The sequence below is a fragment of the Balearica regulorum genome, chromosome 30, assembly GCF_011004875.1.
Source record: "Balearica regulorum gibbericeps isolate bBalReg1 chromosome 30, bBalReg1.pri, whole genome shotgun sequence".
NCBI lineage: Eukaryota > Metazoa > Chordata > Aves > Gruiformes > Gruidae > Balearica > Balearica regulorum.
In genome coordinates, this window is record NC_046213.1 from 746021 (window position 1) to 765116 (window position 19096).

At 71.4% G+C, this 19096-nt stretch overlaps 1 protein-coding gene across 3 annotated transcripts; it reads left to right on the top strand.

Moving 5' to 3' along the window:
* Nucleotides 1–631: 631 nt before the first annotated feature.
* On the top strand, nucleotides 632–17603 carry NFIX (nuclear factor I X). Of its 3 annotated transcripts, none has more exons than XM_075738040.1 (10): nucleotides 632–798; nucleotides 8331–8862; nucleotides 11963–12025; nucleotides 12191–12265; nucleotides 12495–12615; nucleotides 12987–13120; nucleotides 13514–13636; nucleotides 14111–14277; nucleotides 16363–16451; nucleotides 17467–17603. In XM_075738040.1, the coding sequence occupies exons 1-9, from the start codon at nucleotides 772–774 to the stop codon at nucleotides 16432–16434; spliced, it is 1314 nt and encodes a 437-aa protein (XP_075594155.1). In that variant the 5' UTR covers nucleotides 632–771; the 3' UTR covers nucleotides 16435–16451; nucleotides 17467–17603. The 3 variants fall into 3 exon arrangements, with proteins under 3 accessions (XP_075594155.1, XP_075594154.1, XP_075594153.1); XM_075738039.1 differs by having other exon boundaries at nucleotides 646–798; nucleotides 8406–8862; XM_075738038.1 differs by lacking the exon at nucleotides 632–798 and adding an exon at nucleotides 7015–7366.
* Nucleotides 17604–19096: the final 1493 nt, after the last annotated feature.

Here is a 19096-nt window from a genome sequence, read left to right on the forward strand (position 1 = left end):
CCCCCCGTGTCCCCCATATCTCCCCGTGTCCCCCCGTCCCCCCACGCCCCCCCGTCCCCCCGTGTCCCCCATAGCCCCCCGTGTCCCCCATATCCCCCCATATCCCCCCATATCCCCCCATATCCCCCGTGTCCCCCATATCCCCCGTGTCCCCCCGTGTCCCCCATAGCCCCCCGTGTCCCCCCGTGTCCCCCCGTCCCCCGTGTCCCCCCGTGTCCCCCATAGCCCCCCGTGTCCCCCCACGCCCCCCGTGTCCCCCATAGCCCCCCGTGTCCCCCATATCCCCCCATATCCCCCCATAGCCCCCCGTGTCCCCCATATCCCCCCATATCCCCCCATATCCCCCCGTGTCCCCCCGTGTCCCCCCGTCCCCCGTGTCCCCCCGTGTCCCCCATATCCCCCCGTGTCCCCCCGTGTCCCCCCGTGTCCCCCATAGCCCCCCGTGTCTCCCCGTGTCCCCCCAGTCCGTCCCCGGCAGGGGCGGGGCCCAGCCCGGCGGGGGCGTGTCCAGCGGCAGAGGAGGGCGGAGCCGCACCGCGAGCAGGCGGGTCCGAGGCCGGGGTGGGCGGGTCCTGGGGCGGGTCGTGGGCGTGGCCTGGAGGGGGCGTGTCCGGCGCGGCGCTTCCCGCGGCAAAAGTGCGGCGGGCGCCAACTTCGGGCAAACTTTCCTCGCGCGCTGCCGGTACCGGCACCCCCGGACCCGGGACCCCCCCCGGATCCCCGGCACCCCCGGACCCCCCGCCATGCCCCGCCGCGGCTGACACCGCCGCCATGTACTCCCCGTACTGCCTCACCCAGGTACGGCCGGGAGCGGGGGATCCGGTAACGGGGGGCGTCCGGTAACGGCGGGTCTGTAAAGGGGGGTCCGGTCCCGGGGGTCCGATCCCGACTTTGCTGCGCGCCGCGAACGGCTGCAACACATCCCCCCCCAAAATGGGGGTGCGGTGGGTGGGGGTGCGACCCCTCCCCGGTTGCCGTTACCGGGCGGCGACGCCTCTTCCTCCGCCGGTACCGGGACCGTTGTGTGAGCGCCGGGGCCACTCCCGGTGCGCGGCTGCTGGGGGACTGGGCTGGTCTGGGGCTGCTGCCGCCTCTGGCCGGTGCCCGCGGCGCTGCATCCCGGAGCGGCCCCGGCCGGACCCCCGGTGCGGGGGGGCGGGGGGGCCCCGGTGGTGCCCAGCCCGGCGGCGGCCCGGTGCGGAGGGGAGGGTGACTCGGTCCGGAGTGGGGCAGCGCCCTGGGATCCCCCGGCCCGGTGCCGCCGAGAAGCCCCTTCCCGCGGGCAGGGGTCACCCACGGGGAACGGGGGAGCGTGGGCTGTTTGCCCCACGGAGCCCCCGCGGGACGGAGCAGTCGGTGCCTACGGGGTGTTTTGTGCCTGTGGGCACCGCCGGGACGGGGGGGCCGGTCCCGGGGCGGGAGGGGGGGGGCAGGTTGTGGCCCCGGGGTCCATAGCAGAGCGGCTGGGGGGCTCCGCGGGGCCGGGTGAGGGGGAAGCCCCCGCGGGGGCACCGGGGCCGGGGGACCCCTCGTCAGCGCCGGGGCATTTTTGGGGTGTTGCGGGGGGCTGTGGGGAGGGGGGGGGTCGCTGCAGGGGAGCTGGGAGGGGGGTGTCCGTGGGAGGGTCCGTGGGGAGAGCGACGTCAGGCGCTGGGTGGGGGCGCGTCTCGGGGCTGTGGCACAGAGATCCCTGCGTGGGTTCCTATGGGGGTCCCTGCCCCCCCCACCCCCCTCCCCCAGCTGTCTTGGGGTCCCCCCGGGGTCCCGCCGTGGTTTCTTGGGCGGCCCGCCCCCCCCCCCCCCCCGCCGGGCGCTGCTGTTCCCCCCCCCCGTTGCCCTTTTCTCCCGCTTTTCGGGGCGGTTTTGGCGGCCGGTTGCGTCTGGGCGGGCGGCCAGCGGCGCTTCTCGCAGCTTCGGCGCCCGCCCTGCACACGCGTGTGCACGCGCCAGCAACATGCCATTGCACATGCGTGTGCCCTTGCCCGCACACGCCAGCAACGCGCCTGTGAGCCCACTTGCCTGTGCCAACGCACACGCGTGTGCTCCCGTGTGCACACGCAACAGCCACATGCCACACGCATACGTGCTTGCTTGGTCTGTGTACGCGATTGCACTCTGCACACGCCTGCACACCCCCGTGTGCACCCCCCAGTCTCACACTGCGCACACACGTGTGCACACACACGCACACGTATGCACGGCAGCCTCACGGGCCCGATCCCGAGGGTGCCGAAGGGTGTCCATGCACGCGCTGGCACTGCACGCTCACATGCGTGTGCTCCCCTCTCATCCCCCTTTCCCTTTTGAGCTGTTTCTGGGCGGTTTTGGGCCGGTGCCACCGTCATCCCCCCCCCGCCCCGGCACAGGGCCAGGCCCCCAGCGCGCGCAGGATCCGGCCGCTGCGTCCAGCCGCGGGCACAGATAGCAGCACACATAGCGGCACCTATAGCAGCACGGACAGTGGCGCGTATAGCAGCACCTATAGCGGCGCGTATAGCGGCAGCCCTGTGCCTGACCAGGCGTGGGGCTGCACCTCGGCTGCTGCTGGCCCCTGGCCCCCCGGTCCTTGGCCCCCCATAACCGGCAGTGGCCCAGCCCCGCAGCCCCCCACCCTCCCAGCCCCCCCGGGCTCCAGCAGCTGCTCGCTGGGCCAGGCCCCCCCCATCCTTCAGGGTCCCCACTTGTCCTGCCAGATCCACCCCCCCCCGCCTCAGCTGAGGGCTCCTGGACCCACGGAGCCGTCCCCCTGCCCCGGGCTGGACCCTGGTGCAGCTGGGGAGCGCGGTGGGTCACCGTCACCCTCGCTGTCACGACATCACTGTTACCGTCGCCACCTGAGTGACCCCTGGGATGGAGCAAAGGGGGGGTCACAGACCCCCCCAGCTGCACAAAATGCCCCCCCCATGGCTGTTTCCTCCCCAAAGCACAGGGGAAAATCCATCGCGGCCCCGCACGGCCCCTCCGTGCCTGCACAGCGTGGTATGGGTGCCACGCTCTGTGCCGTGGCCGGCGCAGAGCACGAGGTGCTGCCGACAGTGGGGTGCAACGCGCCATGCGCTGTGTGCGTCACGGCGCGTAACAGAACGAGCGTTTTGGGGGTTCAGTGCAGCACGTGCTGGGGTGCACACGGTACACGCACCACGTACAGAACTTATATGTGACACGTATGTGATAACAGCACGCCGTGCGCCTGGGGCAGGACGTGGTGTCAGGGGATGTCGCCTGGCGCGGGTTCGGGATGTGGCACAGCCCAGCATGGCGTGGCACGGCCCGGCACGGCATGGCATGGCGCTACGGCAGAGCCCGTTGCTGCAGGGCACCCCCCGTGCTGCCGGCTGTGCCAGGACCCGCGGAGGGTGCGGAGCCACCTCGGGGGGGGGGACGGATGGGAGGGGCATGAGGTGCCCCAGCACCCCCAAAGTGCAGGTGTTGTGTGTGTCCCCCCCCAGCCTGCAGCCAGCCCCTTCGGCGCCTGTAGGGCCGGCCGAGGAGCAGGGCGGTGCACGGGGCACCGTTAGGCTGTAGGGGTGTGCAAAGGGCGATGGGGGTGCAGGGTTCACATGTTTGTAAGAGTGGGGATGTCCACACGTATGTAACGGGGTGCAGGTGTGCGTGACGGGGAGAGAGGATGCACATGTGTCATGGGGGCTGAGCGCACATGGACGTGCCTGTGCGATGCGTGTGCAGGCTATGTGCACACGTGGCAGCTGTGCCTGCACGCTCCGCGCGCGTCTCCCTGTGCAGCGTGTGTGCAACATGTGTGCGCGGTGCCTCCACGTATGGGTGCGCTCCCACACCCCCTCCGTGTTGCATCCCTGCACGCACCAGGTGTGCGATACTCGTGTGCAAGGTGCAGCGCATGCGTGTGCATGCCCGTGCCGGCACGCGAGGCATGTGCAAGGGCCCCGTGCCCCACGCGTGGCCGTGTGCGGCTGTGCCGCCAGCTGATGCAATCGGTGCGGGGGAGGAACTGCACCCCCCCCCGCCATGTGCGAGGCCGTGCGAGGCCGTGTGAGGCGCCCAGGGCCGTGCGAAGCGTGGGCGGGCAACACGCGTGGGCGCCACGCACTGGGGGGGTGGTGATGGGGGGGAAATGCGTGTGTGGAGTGTTCGTGCGTCGCCTGCACGTGCGAGGCGTACGCCTGGCCCTGCACATGCATGGCGCGATGCGTGTGTGTGCTTCGCTGCCTGTGCCGCCGCACCCCCATGTTGCGGCACTCACGGCTTTGCTGGCCCCCCCCTTCCTCTGTGTGTGTCCCCCCCCGGCTGCGGGGCTGTGCTGGCAGCATCAATAATGGAGGAGCCCTTGGCCGGGCCGGGGGGGCCCTGAATTATTGATAGGCCACAAAAAGCTTTCTTGGACGCGGCAGCACCGCAGGGCCCCCCCCCGGCCCAGCCTGGCAGGAGGCCATGGCGGGGCCGGGACGCCGGGACCCGCTCCAGAGAGGGAGCAGGGTTGGGGGGGGGACACACACAGCCCGTGCCCCCTCCTCGGCTCGGGGGGGGGGGCACACCCCGACACCTGGGTCTGCTGCTGCCAAACGGTTGCGGCACCATCTTGAGCCGCTGTGGCGTGTGGCCCCCCCCGTGTTGGGGTCCCATTCCCGCCCCATGGAGACAGAGTGGGGGGGGAGGGAGCCCCCCCCACCCCCGGGATCCCCTCGAGCTGCCCGGATGCCTGGATCCTCCACGTGGCCGCGGGCAGGGGAGCAGGCAGGCGGCTTCCTCCGCACAGCCGGGACACCCAGGTGTCCCCCCCACCCCTGCCCTGGACACCTGGGTCCCCCCCAAACTCCGGGGTGTGTGTGTCCCCCCGGCTGCCTGCGTCCCCCGCCAGAATCATCCGGCACATTCTCTCCGAGCCGGCCCGGATGCCTGCGGCCCCCCCCGGACATCGGGGTCCTGGAGCTCCCGGCCTGGTGCCAGGGTCCCTCGTGGCCGCCCCCCCCCCCCGCCAACTGGCCCAGGGGTCCAGGATGCCCCTCGCTCGCCCCCCCTCCTCCTCGGCCGCCCCCCTCCCTGCACGGGAGGGTCTTGGCAGCGGCGTCAGGGGCCGCCGGGGGGATTTTTGGCGGCAATTCCGGCTGTTTCGGGCTGTTTTCTCTCTCGGCGAAGCCGAGGGCCGGGGGGAGCTGGCAGCGGCGCGGGAGGGCGGGCGCTGCTGGGGCGAGGGGGGAGGACTGGGGGGGGGGGGGGATGGATTTTTTTTTTTTTTTTCCTTTTTTTCCCTCTTTTCTGTTTTTTCTGGGCTTTTCCCTCCCGATCCGGCGCCGCCCCCCCAACCCCCCCGCCGCCGCCGCCGCGCTGGCGTTTTGCCGGGCGCTCGCAGCTGCGGACGCGGCGACGTGGCTTCGCCCGAGACTGCGGCTCAATGCGGGGCCGGCGCAGCCAATGGCAGCCTGGCGGCACCGGGGCCGGACCCCGCCTCGGCGCGGACCCCGACGTTCGGGTGGGGACCCCAGCGTCCGGGAGGGGACCCCCGGCCTCGGCCTCGGACCCCGGTGTCCGGGCAGAGCCCGGCGCATCCGAGACTCTAGATCCTTCCATGCCAGCCCCAGTTTCCCTGCGGAGGGATGGGGAGGGGACGCAGGCGTTGGGGAGGGGACGCAGGCGTTCGGGCGGACCCCCGTGGCCGGCCAGCATGGTCCCGACCTGGCGGCTCTTTGTCTTCGCCGTGGCTGCAGCGTGGGGTGGGGGGGCACGCAGGCGTTTGGGTCACGGACCCCCCCACCACAGCCAGCCCGACCCACCCTGGTGCCCACCCCAAATCTGGGTTTTCGGAGGTGGGACACCCCAGCGTTTGGGGGGGGACCCAGGTGTCTGCGTGGTCCTGGGAGCCCTCCCCGTGCCCAAGCGGGTGCTGGCAGGCCTGGGATGCTGAGGTTTTCTGTGGGGAGGGGTCTGCGGGGAGGAGGGGGTCTGGACATCTGGGTCCCCCCCTGCCCCGTGGGTGGCTCGGCCGGGGATGCCGTGAGCAGAGCTGTCGTGTGCGGCCGTGCCCCCTTGTGCGAATTGTGACCCCTCGTGTGAACCCCTTGTGGAGGGGAGGAGCAGGAGCCCCTCGGTGCCCCCTCATCCCGTGTCCCCCCCCCCGCCCAGTGCCGCCGCATCCCGTTTCACGGGGTTTGCAAAGCAAAACGGGGCCGGAGCACGACGCTGTGCACGGCCCCCACCTCCACACGCCCTCCCCCCCTGCTGTGGTTTTGGGGCGAAAGCTGTGAGGTTTGGGGCTGGGGAGGTGCGCGGGCACCGATGTGCGGGAATCTCCACCCAGCCCCGCTGCTGAAACGCCCAAATTTTGGGGTTTGGGTTTTTTTTTTTTTTGGGCTTTTTTTTTTTTTTTCTTCGCACAGAGGGAATTAATTACGGGGGGTAGTGGTGGGGGGGGTGTGTTGGCTCCAAGAGTCGCGTCGGGGATTTGGGGGCAGAAACGGAGGTTTTGGACTGTTCCGTACTGGGGCCGCCACGGGGCCGGGGAAAGTGGCCAAAATCCAGGGCCTTCCCCTCCCGGGGCGTGGGGGGGCACCGGACCCCCGGGACCCCTCGTGCGAGCACAGCCCCGGCGTCCTCGCTCGACCCCCCGCCCCCCCCCCCCCCCCCTTTGCACGGGGTTTGTTGCACGAGGGTTTGCACGGGGAGCGCGGTCGGGGCGCGCCGTGCCCCCCCCCCCCCCCGGCACGGTTTATGGGTGCGGATCCCCACGTCTTTTGGCAAAACCCCCGGGGGCTGCGGTTGCCCCGGGGCTCTGCCCCGGCGGGGCCTCCTCGCCTCGTGTCCGTTGCACACGCGTGGCACACGCACGGGGATCACGCCCGGCCCCGCTCCGTCCCGCTGCCCCCCCCCCTCCCCGCACCCCCCCCCCCGTGTCCCGGCCCCGAACTCCACCGCCCTCCCCGGCCCCGCCCCCCCCGGCCCAGCCAATGGGGTGGCCGCTCCCCCCGCGCGCTGCGCTCCCATTGGCCGCCGCCGCGCCGGTCCCGGTGCCAAAAGGGGCCGCGGCGGCTCCGCGCGCTCCGCGCCCGGCGGCGGCGGCTTCGGCTCCGCGGAGGCACCGGGACCCCCCGGACCGGGGACCCCCCGCGCCCCGACAGGGACCCGCCGCTCACCGCGACCCGCGCTGTCCCGGCAGCTGGGACACCTCCCCACCACCCCCCCGCCGGTAACCGGGACCCCCGGTACCTGAGCCCCCCCCCTCCCGCAGTGTCCGCCCCTCGGACCCGCCCCCCCTCCCTCCCCGGTAGCCCCCGTTAACCCCTTCCCCCCCGGTAGCGTTCCCCGTCTGTGTCCGTCCCCCCCCCCCCGCCCCGTTCTGCCCCGCCGGGGCCCGACTGGCAGCTGCCCACGGCCGGGATGAGCCGCCGCGATGGTACGGACGGGACCGGGACGGGACGGGACCGGCGGCTCCAGGGACGGGGACCGGGGACAGGCGCTGGTGGCAACTGGGGACCGGGATGGGGCCGGGGACCGACGGCACCAGCGAGCGGGCACGGGGGACGGGGACCGGGGACACCGGCAGCGGGTACAGGGCACGGGGGATGGCACCGGGGACTAACGGGGATGTCGATCGGTGGCACCGGGGATGGGGCTGTCAGCAGGGAGCGGCTCTGGGGACGGGGACCGGGCGGGCGGCCGAGTCCCGACGGCAGCGGGAGCATCACCGGGGATGGGGACAGGGACGAGGCTGCGGCAGCACCGGGGATGGGGACGGGGCTGCACCGAGACGGGGGCTGGGACAGGAGCTGAACGGGGACCCGGAGCCGAGCGGGGCCGGGGACACGGGGCTGAGCCCGTCCCCGGGCTGGGGACACCGGGACACATGGGAGCACCGGGGCTGCGTGGGGCTGGGAGCCGACTCGTCCCCGGGGCCGGTCGGGCACCGGGAGCCTGGCAGATCCCCCCCGGGTCGGGGCTGGCCCGGTCCCCGAGCCCTGCGGGGCCATTCCCGGGGCCGGATCCTGCATCCCTGGTCCTCAGCGATGCCCGGGGCTGAGCTGAGCATCCCCGGGGCTGGTACGGGGCCGTGCCTGGGGACGGTCCCCTGCACGGAACGGGGCCGTGCCCGGGGGTGCTTTCCGCGTGCAGGACTGGGGTGGCCCCGGGAGCCCCCCACATGGGACGGGGCCGTACCTGGGGACGCTCCCCCTGCACAGCACCGACATCCCCCCGGGAGCCCCCCCCACGCGGGACGGGGCTGCTTCTGCTGTGCAGGATGGGGCCGTTCCCCCCGGGAGCTCCCCGTGTGGGATGGGGGATCCCCCCCTGCCCCAGGAGCTGCCGGGGTCATGGCTGCCCCATGGCATCTGCCCCACTGATGTCGCCCTGCCCCACAGGATGAGTTCCACCCCTTCATCGAGGCGCTGCTGCCCCACGTCCGGGCCTTCTCCTACACCTGGTTCAACCTGCAGGCCCGCAAGCGCAAGTACTTCAAGAAGCACGAGAAGCGGATGTCGAAGGAGGAGGAGCGCGCCGTCAAGGACGAGCTGTTGGGCGAGAAGCCCGAGGTCAAGCAGAAATGGGCCTCGCGCCTCCTGGCCAAGCTACGCAAGGACATCCGGCCCGAGTGCCGCGAGGACTTCGTGCTCTCCGTCACCGGCAAGAAAGCGCCCTGCTGCGTCCTCTCCAACCCCGACCAGAAGGGCAAGATCCGCCGCATCGACTGCCTGCGCCAGGCCGACAAGGTTTGGCGCCTGGACCTGGTGATGGTCATCCTCTTCAAGGGCGTCCCGCTGGAGAGCACCGACGGCGAGCGCTTGGCCAAGGCTCCCCAGTGCGCCAGCCCCGGCCTCTGTGTCCAGCCCCACCACATCGGTGTCACCATCAAGGAGCTCGACCTCTACCTGGCTTACTTTGTCCACTCACCTGGTGAGTGCCGACAGCGGGGAGCGCGGTGGGGGGGTGGAGGGTTGAGCCGGAGCCAGCAGCACGGCTGGGGGACGGCGGGGGCTGCTGCACGTGCCGGGGCTGCCGGTGGAGGCTCCCAGCTGTGCAGCTCCCCCCCCCGCCGGCTCCGCTGTCCGGGCTCCAGAGGGGCCCCTGGTGCCACCATCGCCCTGTGATGCCCTGGGGGCGGCTGCAGCGGGATCCTGCGCTGGGGCTGGGGCTGGGGCTGTGGCAGCGGCAGCACCGGGGCCGGAGCGGTGCCGATGGTTCTGAGCAGCTGCCCTGTGCCCCCCTTTCAACCCGCAGCCTTCCCTGTCCCCCTCCCCACACCCACCCAGGGCGGCCCCGGCCAGGGGTGCCGGTCCCCGTGTGCCTCGCACAAAGCCGCGCCGTGTGCCAAAGCACGCGCCGTGTGCCATGTGCCGTGCCGTGTGCCGCACGCCGTGCCAGACTGTGCACCACGAGCTGTGCACGGAGCAACGCTGTGCACCGAGCTGGGTGCTGGAGCAAGCCCCCGCACCGTGCACCGCTGTGCACTGAGCTTTGCCGTGCACCGAGCCGTGCCACGGGCTGGGCTCCCAGCAGATGCTTTTGCCTTGGCCAGGGCGTGGGCGTGCAACGGGCAACCGCCCCTCGTGCCTGTGGGGCACCAGCAGCACACACGGGTGTGTACAGCGTGCTGGGGTTGGGGGGGAACACGCGTGCACGGTGCTGCAGGGGCTGTGACAGGGACAAGTGTGCAGGGGGCACAGGGGGCAGAGCCGTGTGTGTGTGCGTGCATGGGGGGACCCGAGCCCGGACGCCTGGTCCTGCCTTTGCTGCCGGGAGGAGGTGTAATTTTGGGGTCGGAACAAGGGATTTTGGGTGCTTTACCAGTGGGTCAGCTCCCCGACGCCTGGGTCCTTGCTGGGGGGTGCTTGGGTCCCTCGTGTGTGTTGGGGGGTGAAGGAGGGGGCAGTTTGGGGTGTGTATCCTGCCCCCCCCCCCCCAGGCCCATGTGCCAAATCTGAGTACATCAGTGGGGGGGCCCTACAGAGCCCCGCAAACACCCCCCCCACCCCCTCCCCTGCCTGGCTGGGGGGGGCTCAAATCCCCAACGCGGCTCCCGCCTGGCGCCGCCAAAATGGCCCCGGTTGGCACTGTGCCTCCGTGCGCGGCACGAGGCCCTGTGTGCGGCCCTGGGCCCCGGCCCCCCCCCCCCCCCCGCCCCCCCGGCATCCCCCCTTACCCCCCTCGCCGGGGGCCCTTTGGCTGCTGCAGGCCGGGGGGGGGGGGCGCGGTGCCAACCCCCCCCACTCCCCCCCCCGTGCGTAAGATGGCGGCGCCTGTTGGCACCCGAAACACACTGCGGCACCGCAGCCCCGTGGCGGGACCCTCCTGGGATGGGGACACCCCCACCTCGTGCTAGGGACCCCCATGCCATGGTGTGCCACCCCCTCTCTGCAATAGCCCCCCCGTGACGGGGACACCTGTGCCATGGCGGGTCACCTTCTGCTGCAATACCCCCGCCCCGTGCCAGGGACCCCCCCAACCCGCTCCTGTTCATGTCTTGCACACGCGTGTGCCCTGGGGCTGTGCTGGTGCCCCCCCCATCTATTCTATGGGTGGGGGGCGCGCCTGGATGCCGGGGTCCCTTTTCCTGCCGGGGGCTCTGGCTCCACGCTGGGGGTGGGAAGGGGGGTCCATATGTATCTAAAGGAGCCTGTGGGGCAGCCCTGGGTCTGCAGGCGCCTGCACCCATGGGGTCTGTAGGTCTTGGGGTGCAGGTGGAGCTATGGGGCTCCATGGGGCTCAGCCAGGACCCCGGTCTGGATGGATGTCTGTCGGGCCCACCAGGGCGCGTGTGGGTCGTGGGACCCATAGGGACTGTGGGGGTCCACGCGGGTGACGCTGCTGGCGCTGGCTGTGTGTGTCGTCGTCCCCCCGGCACCTGGGTCTGGGGGACGCAGCTGCGGGGGGGTGGGGGGGAAGGACCCCGCGGGGATGGGGGGGGTCGGGGCGCAGCTGCCCAACAGCACCTGAGCCCCCCGCCGGGGACACAGGGACCCGCTGGGTCCGGCTTGGGGGGGGAAACTGAGGCAGGGGGAGGGGGGCTGCTGCAGGATGGGGGTGCTGAGCTCCCGGGATGCAGCGTTGGGGTCCGTCCCCATGCTGGGGGCTGTGGGTGGCCCGAGCGGCCGGGTGGGCAGTGGGGGTGGGGCGGCACGCGCCCGGCACGCGACCCCCCCCACCGCGGAGGTCGCGACCCGGCGCGTGCCGTGCTGACCTCTGACCCTGCAGGGTGACGCGGCGGGGCTGTAATGGGGGAGGGGACCTATCCTTCTGCCCTTCCCCCCTGCCTGGATGCCTGGGTCCCCTCGGGGTGATGAGGGGGTGTTTGGGGGGGTGGGGGGGGCCTAGGGGTGCTGGTGGGGGGGACCCAGGCGTCCAGTCTGGGGGGGTGGGGGGGGATGGGACATCCAGACGTCTGGGGTTGGGGTGCTGGGGGGTACCCAGGCGTCCAGGGCAGATGGGGGGGTTGCTGCCGGGTGGGGACCCAGGCGGGGGGTGGGGGGTTTGGGGGGGTGCTGGGGGGGGTACCCAGGCATTGGGGCACCCCCCCACTCGGCGCAGACAATGGCTGCTTTGTTGGCGCTGCCCGTTGGCGGGGGGCCAGCGCATTCCTGGCCCCCGGCCCAGCCCCACGGCGGCCCCCGGTCTCCCCCCCCCCGGCCCGGCCCCCTGCCAGCCCCAGGCTCCCCCCCTCTGCCCCGCAACCCCCTGCGGCTGCTGCATCCCCCACACCCCCCCCCATCACCCAGCCAAGGGGCACCTGGACACCTGGGTCCCGTTTGGGGGGGTGCGGGGGGTCTCGCCGGGTCCCCTGTGGGCAGGGGCTGTGGGTGCAGCCGAGGTCCTGGCGGATGTTCACCTCGAACGACCCCGTGGGAACAAGGGGCCCTTCAGTGCCGGGACTCGGGCGGCCGGGGCCACCCCTCCCCTCAGGCGGGATGGGGACCCCAGCGCCTGGGGGGGCACACCCCAGGGTCCGGGGAGGGGGGGACACCCCGGTGTCCGTGCCTGACCCCTGTCTCTCCCGCAGACTCCGGACAATCTGACAGTTCAAACCCCCAGGGAGACGCAGACATCAAACCACTGCCCAATGGTGAGCCCCTGGTGTCCCCTGGCCCCCCCCCCGGTGGGCCCCCCCCATGGTCCCCAGCACCCTCTGTCCCCGTGATGTCCCTGCCCCGTGTGTCCGTTGTGTCCTCGGGCTCTGTGCTCCCCCCTGCCCAGCACGGTGTCCCCCTATGTCCCCCTGTGTCCCCAGGGCACCTGACCTTCCAGGACTGCTTCGTGACATCGGGGGTCTGGAACGTGACGGAGCTGGTGAGGGTGTCCCAGAGTAAGTGGGGACATGGGGCGGATGGCGGGGGGATGCAAGGGGGGGGGGGCGCAGGACACGGGGGGGCGGGGGCAGGGGGAGGGATGGGACATGGGAAACGGGGGAACATAGGGGGATGTTGTGGACATTGGGGGAGGCGGGGGCGTGGGACATGGGGACATGGGGGATGTGGGAGTGGCTCGAGGGGGATGTCCTGTGTCGGTCCCCCATGTCCTCCTGTGTCCCCCAGCCCCTGTGGCAACGGCGTCGGGCCCCAACTTCTCGCTGGCCGACCTGGAGAGCCCGGGGGGCTACTACAACATCAGCCCCGTTGCCCTTGGCCGCCGGCCCTTGGGGCCACCCTCTGCCAGGTACCTTGGGCCCCCCTGGGCCCTGCTATGACCACATGGGATCCCTCGTAACCTGTGGGACCCCCAGAAACCCCTGGGATCCCCCAATAGCCCCCTTGGCCACCCTGGAACCTTCCATAATGACCCAACCCCCCCCCCCCATCCCAGGACACCCCCCAGGACTTCCATGACTCCCTGGGACCCCCCTAAGCCCCTGGGACCCCCCCCGGGATACCCTGTACCCCCCCAAATCTAGGCACCCCCCAGGACTCCCATACGTCCCTGCGTCCCCAGTGGGGGGGTAGTGCTCCGGTTGTTGGTGGGTGATGCTGTTTCAAGGGGTCGGGGGGGTGACACTCCTGTCCCCAGAGGTGACACCCCTGTCCCTGCAGTGGCCCGAAGCGCCCCAAGGCGCTGGACGAGGGGGACCTGGAGGGTCCTGGGGACGACGTCTTCTACCCTGGGCCGGGGCGGTCCCCAGCCCCTGGCAGTAGCCAGGGGCCCTGGGGGGGGGACGTTGACACCGGTGGGTGACATGGGGGGCAGGGCTTGGGGGCATGCAGATGGGGGGGGGAGGGTGTGTGTGTGATGAGGGGGATATGGGGGGGACAGGGGGTTCCTGGGGGCGGATGTGGACATGGGGAGAGACATTGGAGGAGGAATATGGGGGGTGAAGGGCAAAGGGGGGCTAACGGCAATGGAGGGGGCTTGGGGGGGGCTACAGGGTGCAGGGTGCCGGGGGGAGGGGGCGGGGGGGGGTGGGTGCTCCCTGAGAGCTGGGGGAGCTGGTCTGTGCCTCGGGGACACTGGGGTCTGGGAGAAGTCTGGGAGTCCCGGGGGGTCCCCAGGGGGTCATGGCGGTGCTGGGGTCTGGGTGCCCCCCCGACCCCTCTGGCCCCCCCCCCCTCCCCCCCCCCAGGCCCGGCAGCGCTGAAGAAGTCGGGGAAGTTGGATTTCTGCAGTGCCCTGTCGGGGCACGGGGCCACCCCCCGCATGGCCTTCGGCCACCACCCCCTGCCTGTCCTGGCTGGCGTCCGCCCCGGTGAGACCCCACCCCCCCCCAGGACCCCCACTTCCCACAGGCTTCCCCTGGGACCCCTGCCCTCCCCCACTGCCTCACCCCTTGACCTCCCCTGTGCCCCCAACCCCCCCCATCTCATCTCCTTGGGTCCCTCGTTCTGGAGTGGTCGGGGTGACCTGACCCCCGGCACCTGGGTCTCACCTGGGCCATTGGTGGGTGGACTGGGAGGGGGTAACGGTGGGGGGGTGTCTGGACCTGGGCTGGGGTGGGTGTGATGTCCTTGGCCACTGGGGTCCTGTCCCCAATCCTCCCCTCCCTCCCCACCCAAATGCCTGGTTCCTGGGAGGGCTCTGAGGGTCGTGGGTCCCACTGCCGCCCCCCCCCCCCCTCCCAAAACCACCTGGTTCCTGGGTGGGCTCTGGGGGTCCTGGGGGTCCTTCCCCCCCCAAGCCTGGGTCCTGCAGCCGCCCGTGCTGGCGCTGAGGGTCCCTGCAGGCAGCCCGCGGGCCACGGCCTCGGCGCTGCACTTCCCGTCCGGGTCCCTCCTGCCCCAGTCGAGCCCCTACTTCGCCCACCCCACCATCCGCTACCACCACGGGCAGGACTCGCTCAAGGACTTCGTCCAGTTCGTCTGCGCCGACGGTGCCACCCAGGGCCCCCAGGTGGGACGGGGGACACGGGGATGCTGCAGGGATGGGAGGGATGGGGAGAGGGGCCACAGGGGATGTGGGGATACGGTGACACGGGACGTGCGGAGGCGATGATGCTGTGGGGATACGGGGGACGCTCACACACACACACCCACCCCCCCGACCCAACCCTGCAATCTGCGAGGCTCTGTGGGCCCCCAGGACCAGCGCAGGGCCCCGGGACCAGTCTGGGCCCCCGCGGGGATACTGGTCCCAGGGCAGGTCCCGAGGGACCAGAGGCGCCTGGTCTCTACGGCAACGGGGGAGGGGCGGGGCCTCTATGCAAATGAGAGAGGAGGCGGAGCTTGTGCAGAGTAGTTTCCCTGGAGGTGGGGCTTGTGAGCAAATTAGCCCTGGGAGGCGGGGCCTGTGCAGGACACCTCCCTGGAGGTGTGGCCTAGAGCCAAATGAGGCTGAGAAGGTGGAGCCTGTATGCAAATGAGGCGGCAGAGGCGGTACCGGAGTGCCAAGAGGCGGGGCATTATGCAAATACGGCCACCAGGGCGGGGCTGCTATGCAAATGAAGCACATTGAGGCGGAGCTTGTATGCAAATGAGCCCTAGCGGCCACGCCGGCTGGTGCGGAGGGGCCCGGCGGGGGGTGACGGGGACCCCAACCTTGGGGACCCCCCCCATGCACACCCGTGCCATGGCCAAGGGCCCCCCCCCCGTGTCCCCCCATGCCACCCTGTGCTGCTGCCCCCCACCCCGCACCGCTGCGCCGTCCCCACGCCCCCGCCCTGGGGGTCCCTGGGGTGCCGGGTGCCCGTCACCGTGTTCTCGTTGCAGCCGTGCGGGGCACAGGGCCGGGCCGGGGGGGCTGCGGGGGCCCCCCTGGCCCGGCCCTTGCCCCTGCCCCCGCCGGAGCCCAAAGCCCCCAGCGGCCCCCAGGGCGGAGCGCCCACGGCACCCCGTAAGTCCCCAGCACCTGTGCCACACTGCACCCCACTGCACCCCACTGCACCCGCAGCCGGGACCTGGGCCGGGAGGGGGGCAGCAACGGGGCAGAGGGGGACACAGCGCTGGGGTGCACAGGGAGCAGCAGTGGGGCGCAGAGGGTGGAGGAGTGGGGTGCAGCAGGGGGGTGCAGGGGGTGGAGTGGGGTGCAGCAGTGGGGTGCAGGGGTGCAGCAGTGGGGTGCAGCAGTCAGGGGGGTGCAGCAGTGGGGTGCAGTGGGGTGCAGGTGTCAGGCAGTGACCTCAGGGGCCGGTGGCACGAGTGGGCAGCGGCGGCCGTGGGGGTGACCCGGCAGTGGCACAGGCAGGTGCAGGATGGCACCGGTGATACGGGTGGCACCAAGGTGACCCTGGGGGGGGGGGGGGGATGTAGCAGGTGACAGGGGGGTGACGGGGCTGACACGGGGGGGTGACACGAGGTGACAGGGTGGCCCAGCCCGGCCCGGCTGCCCGTGCATCATCACCTCCTCCGCATCGTCATCGCTGTCACCGTCCCCCCTGAACCCCGGGCACGTCCGCTCCGTCCCCGCTGGCGCCTCATCCACCCCATTTTCAGTTTGTTTTTCCCTTTCTCCATTTTTTCCCCTTTTTTACCCCATTTTCGGGGGGGGGGGGGAAGGTTGGTCGGGGGGGTGGCAGGGGGCACAGGACACCTGGGTCCCTTGTGCCACTGGGGGGTCCAGGGTGCGGACGCCTGGGTCAGCCCAGATTTGGGGTGATCACTTGAGTTTTCCTCTGACTTGGGGTGGGGCACGGGGGGGTGTCCCCACAGGTAAGTACTGGGTGGGGGGAGCACCCAGGGGAGGGGATCCTGGTGCTGTGCAATGGGCACGGGGCACCCAGGGGTGCACGAGCAGCCCCCCCCCGTGTGCAACGGGAGGGCACCCGCTCCCCTGCGCACATGGCCCTGGGTGCCTCGCACGCTCACGTGCGTGTGTACACCCCCCCACCCCATCCCCCCACCCACGGGGGGGGCACGTTCCCTCTCCAGCTCCACGTCACGTGCGGGTGCTTTTACACACCTGCCCTCTTGCCGCTACGCCGTGCCTCGCACGCTTGCGTGCCACCGTGCCGGCCCAGGGCTGAGCTCGCTCTCCCCGCAGCATTCGCAGCGTCAGGCGCCACCGCTGCCCCCCGCCTTGTCGGCCTCGGACCCCGCGACGGCAACTTTCTGACCCTCCCCCAGCAGCAGGTAGGGCCCCCGGATGCCGGGTGTGTCCCCCCCAAACCCCAGGGCCCCCCCAAACACAGGTCCCTCCCCAGGGCACGCCCGAACGCCCCCGGCCCGCGCCCGCCCCCGCCCCTCCTTCCCATGGTGGACTAATTAAGTGGTTAATGAGCATGGCCCAGGATGCCCCCCCACCCCCCACACACCCCTGCTGCCAAACTGGGAGGCACTGGGGGGGGGACTGGGCCACCCCCCCATCATGTCTGGTTGCCAGGGGCAACCAGACATGATGTCATTGCCAGGCCCTGCCGGGAACAATGGCGGGGCGGATCCCTGCCCTCGGCATCGCCGTGGCAACCCTGTGTTGTGTCCCCCCCACATCACCGTGGCACCGGGGGCTGGGGGTCGTGACCCCCAGCGGGGCGCCCCATTGGCCCCTAGCGCTGTGGCACGACGCCCGATTGGCTGCCTGCCCCACGGCGCCGGCCCTGGATTGGCTGGCGCTGGAGCAGGCCGCGGCACCGGCCCGGAGCCAATGGGCTGGGGGGGGGAAACCAGGGCTGGCGGCCAATGGGGGGCCTCGGCGGGCCAGCCAGATGGTGCCTGATTGGCTGGCACCGACAGGCAGGAGGGGGAGGAGCCAGCGGTGGATTGGCTGGCACCAGCAGGCCTTGGCAGGCTGCGGGCGCTGCGGCGGGCAGGCGGCCCCCGATTGGCCAAACCCGGTGGTGCGGTAGTTGGACAGCCAATGGCGTGCCGGTGCCACGGCTGGTTTGGCACGCGGGGGGAGTGGGCGGGGCATCCGGGCCCCTTCCCCCCCCCCCCCGTACCTCCCCCCCACCTGGGTCCGCCATGTGCCGGGCGTTGGTTGAGGCCGGTGGCGACACCGCCCCGACGCCTCGGCCCGTGTCACGCGTGGGGCCACGCCCCCCCAGCCCCTCCTCCATCCCAGCCCCGGGGTGTGGGGGGGTGGGCGATGCCGGGGGGGTGGGGGGGCATGGGGTGCCACCCCCCCCCATTGACCCCCATCTCTCTCCAGTCCTGGTTCCTCTGACGCCGCCCCCGGATGAGGAAAAACTGCCCGGAAAAACGAGAGAAAAAGACAAAAAAACAACAAAAAAAACCCCCAACCACCGCAGCCCGCCCTGGCCCCCCCGCTCCCCCTGCCGCCGTCCGCCCCCGGGGGGGCCCAACACCCCCCCACCCCCCCACCCCCGACGTGGATGAGGGTTCGGCCTCTCTGATGTGTGTGTGTCCCCCCCCCGGGACCCCCCCTGCCTCCCCCGGCACAGACAGGGTCACCCCAGGCCCCCCCGGGGGGGTTTGGGCCCCCCCACCCCAGCTGCAGTTTGGGGGGGGGACAGGACACGAGGCCCCCGGGGGGGTAGGGGGAGGGGGGGGGAGCAGACACGCGCGCCCTCGTGCCCCACCTGCGCACGCCCCACATTTGTACGTGCGTGTGCGCACGCCCCGCCCGGCGCCATGTGGTCACGCTATGCACGCGCGCACCTGTTCCCCGTACCCCCACCCACCTCGCGCGTGCACACCCCCCCCCCCAACCCACCCTCCCCGCCCCTGCACACGCGTGTGCCCCTGGTCACCAGCACTCGCACACGCACCGCACACGCGTGTGCTATTGGGGGGGGGGCCCCCTTGCTGCAGGCCAGCGAGTGGGGCCGGGGGGGCCTGAAACACCCTGAATCCCCCAAAATGCCCCTCCCCCACCCCCCCCAGCTTTGGGGTCCCCCTGCCCCTCCCCCCTCCCCCCAGCTCATTTTTTTAATTAAGTGCAATTACCCCCGGGCGAGGCCCCCCCCCTCCCCCCCTTGGGGTCAAACTCCTGCGTTTCGGGGTCCAACCCCACTTGGGGTCCAACCCCCCCCCCCCGGGTTTTGGGGTCAAACCCCCCCATTTTGGGTCAGACTCCCCCATTTGGGGCCCATCCCCCTTTTGGGGTTAAACCCCCCCCCCTTTTTTGGTCCAAACTCCCCATTTGGGGTCAAACCACCCCAATTGTGGGGCCCCCCCGGGGTTGAACCCCCACATTTAGGGTCAAACCCCTTCCCGTCAATTCCCCCCCCGGGGTCAAACCCCCCCTTCGGGGTCAAACCTCCCATTTTGGGGTCAAACCCCCCCTTTTCGGGTCCTGCCCCCACCCCCCCAGCTCTCCAAGTGCTTTTTTGGGGGAATTCCCCAATTTTCCTTGATTTTACCCATTGGGGTCACCCCCTCCCTCCCCTGGAAATTTTGTGTTTTTTACCAGTTTTGGGTAGTTTTGCTCTGGCCCCAAGTTTTGAGGGTCACTGGCGTCCCCAAATCCTGACACGGGGCCCGTAACGGGGGGAGGGGGAATGTGGGGGGGGATTTGGGGGCATTTTGCTCTTTTTTGGGGTTTCCTGCACCTTTGGCTGATTTTGGTGTCAGGGGGAGGGGGGGATGGGATAGGGCCCCCCACCCCGGGGCAGTTCGGGGGGGGTCACGGCCCCCCCTGGCCCCCGGGTTTTGGGGTCAGATGGACCAAAATTGCGTTTGCCTTAGACCCCCCCCCGTGTGCCTTCCCCCCCACACACCATGGGCCCCCCCCAAAATGGGGACAATCATTAGGGCCCCCGTTTTGGGGACCCCCGTTCTGGGGTGAACCCCCTCTTTGTGGCTCCCTCCCCCGGGCT

Excerpts from the sequence above, each read along its gene's own strand:
- NFIX (XM_075738040.1), top strand. The coding sequence starts at position 772 with ATGTACTCCCCGTACTGCCTCACCCAG. Across the intron at positions 799-8,330 it reads CCCCGTACTGCCTCACCCAG|GATGAGTTCCACCCCTTCAT; the intron begins GTACGGCCGGGA and ends CCTGCCCCACAG. Across the intron at positions 12,026-12,190 it reads CATCAAACCACTGCCCAATG|GGCACCTGACCTTCCAGGAC; the intron begins GTGAGCCCCTGG and ends CTGTGTCCCCAG.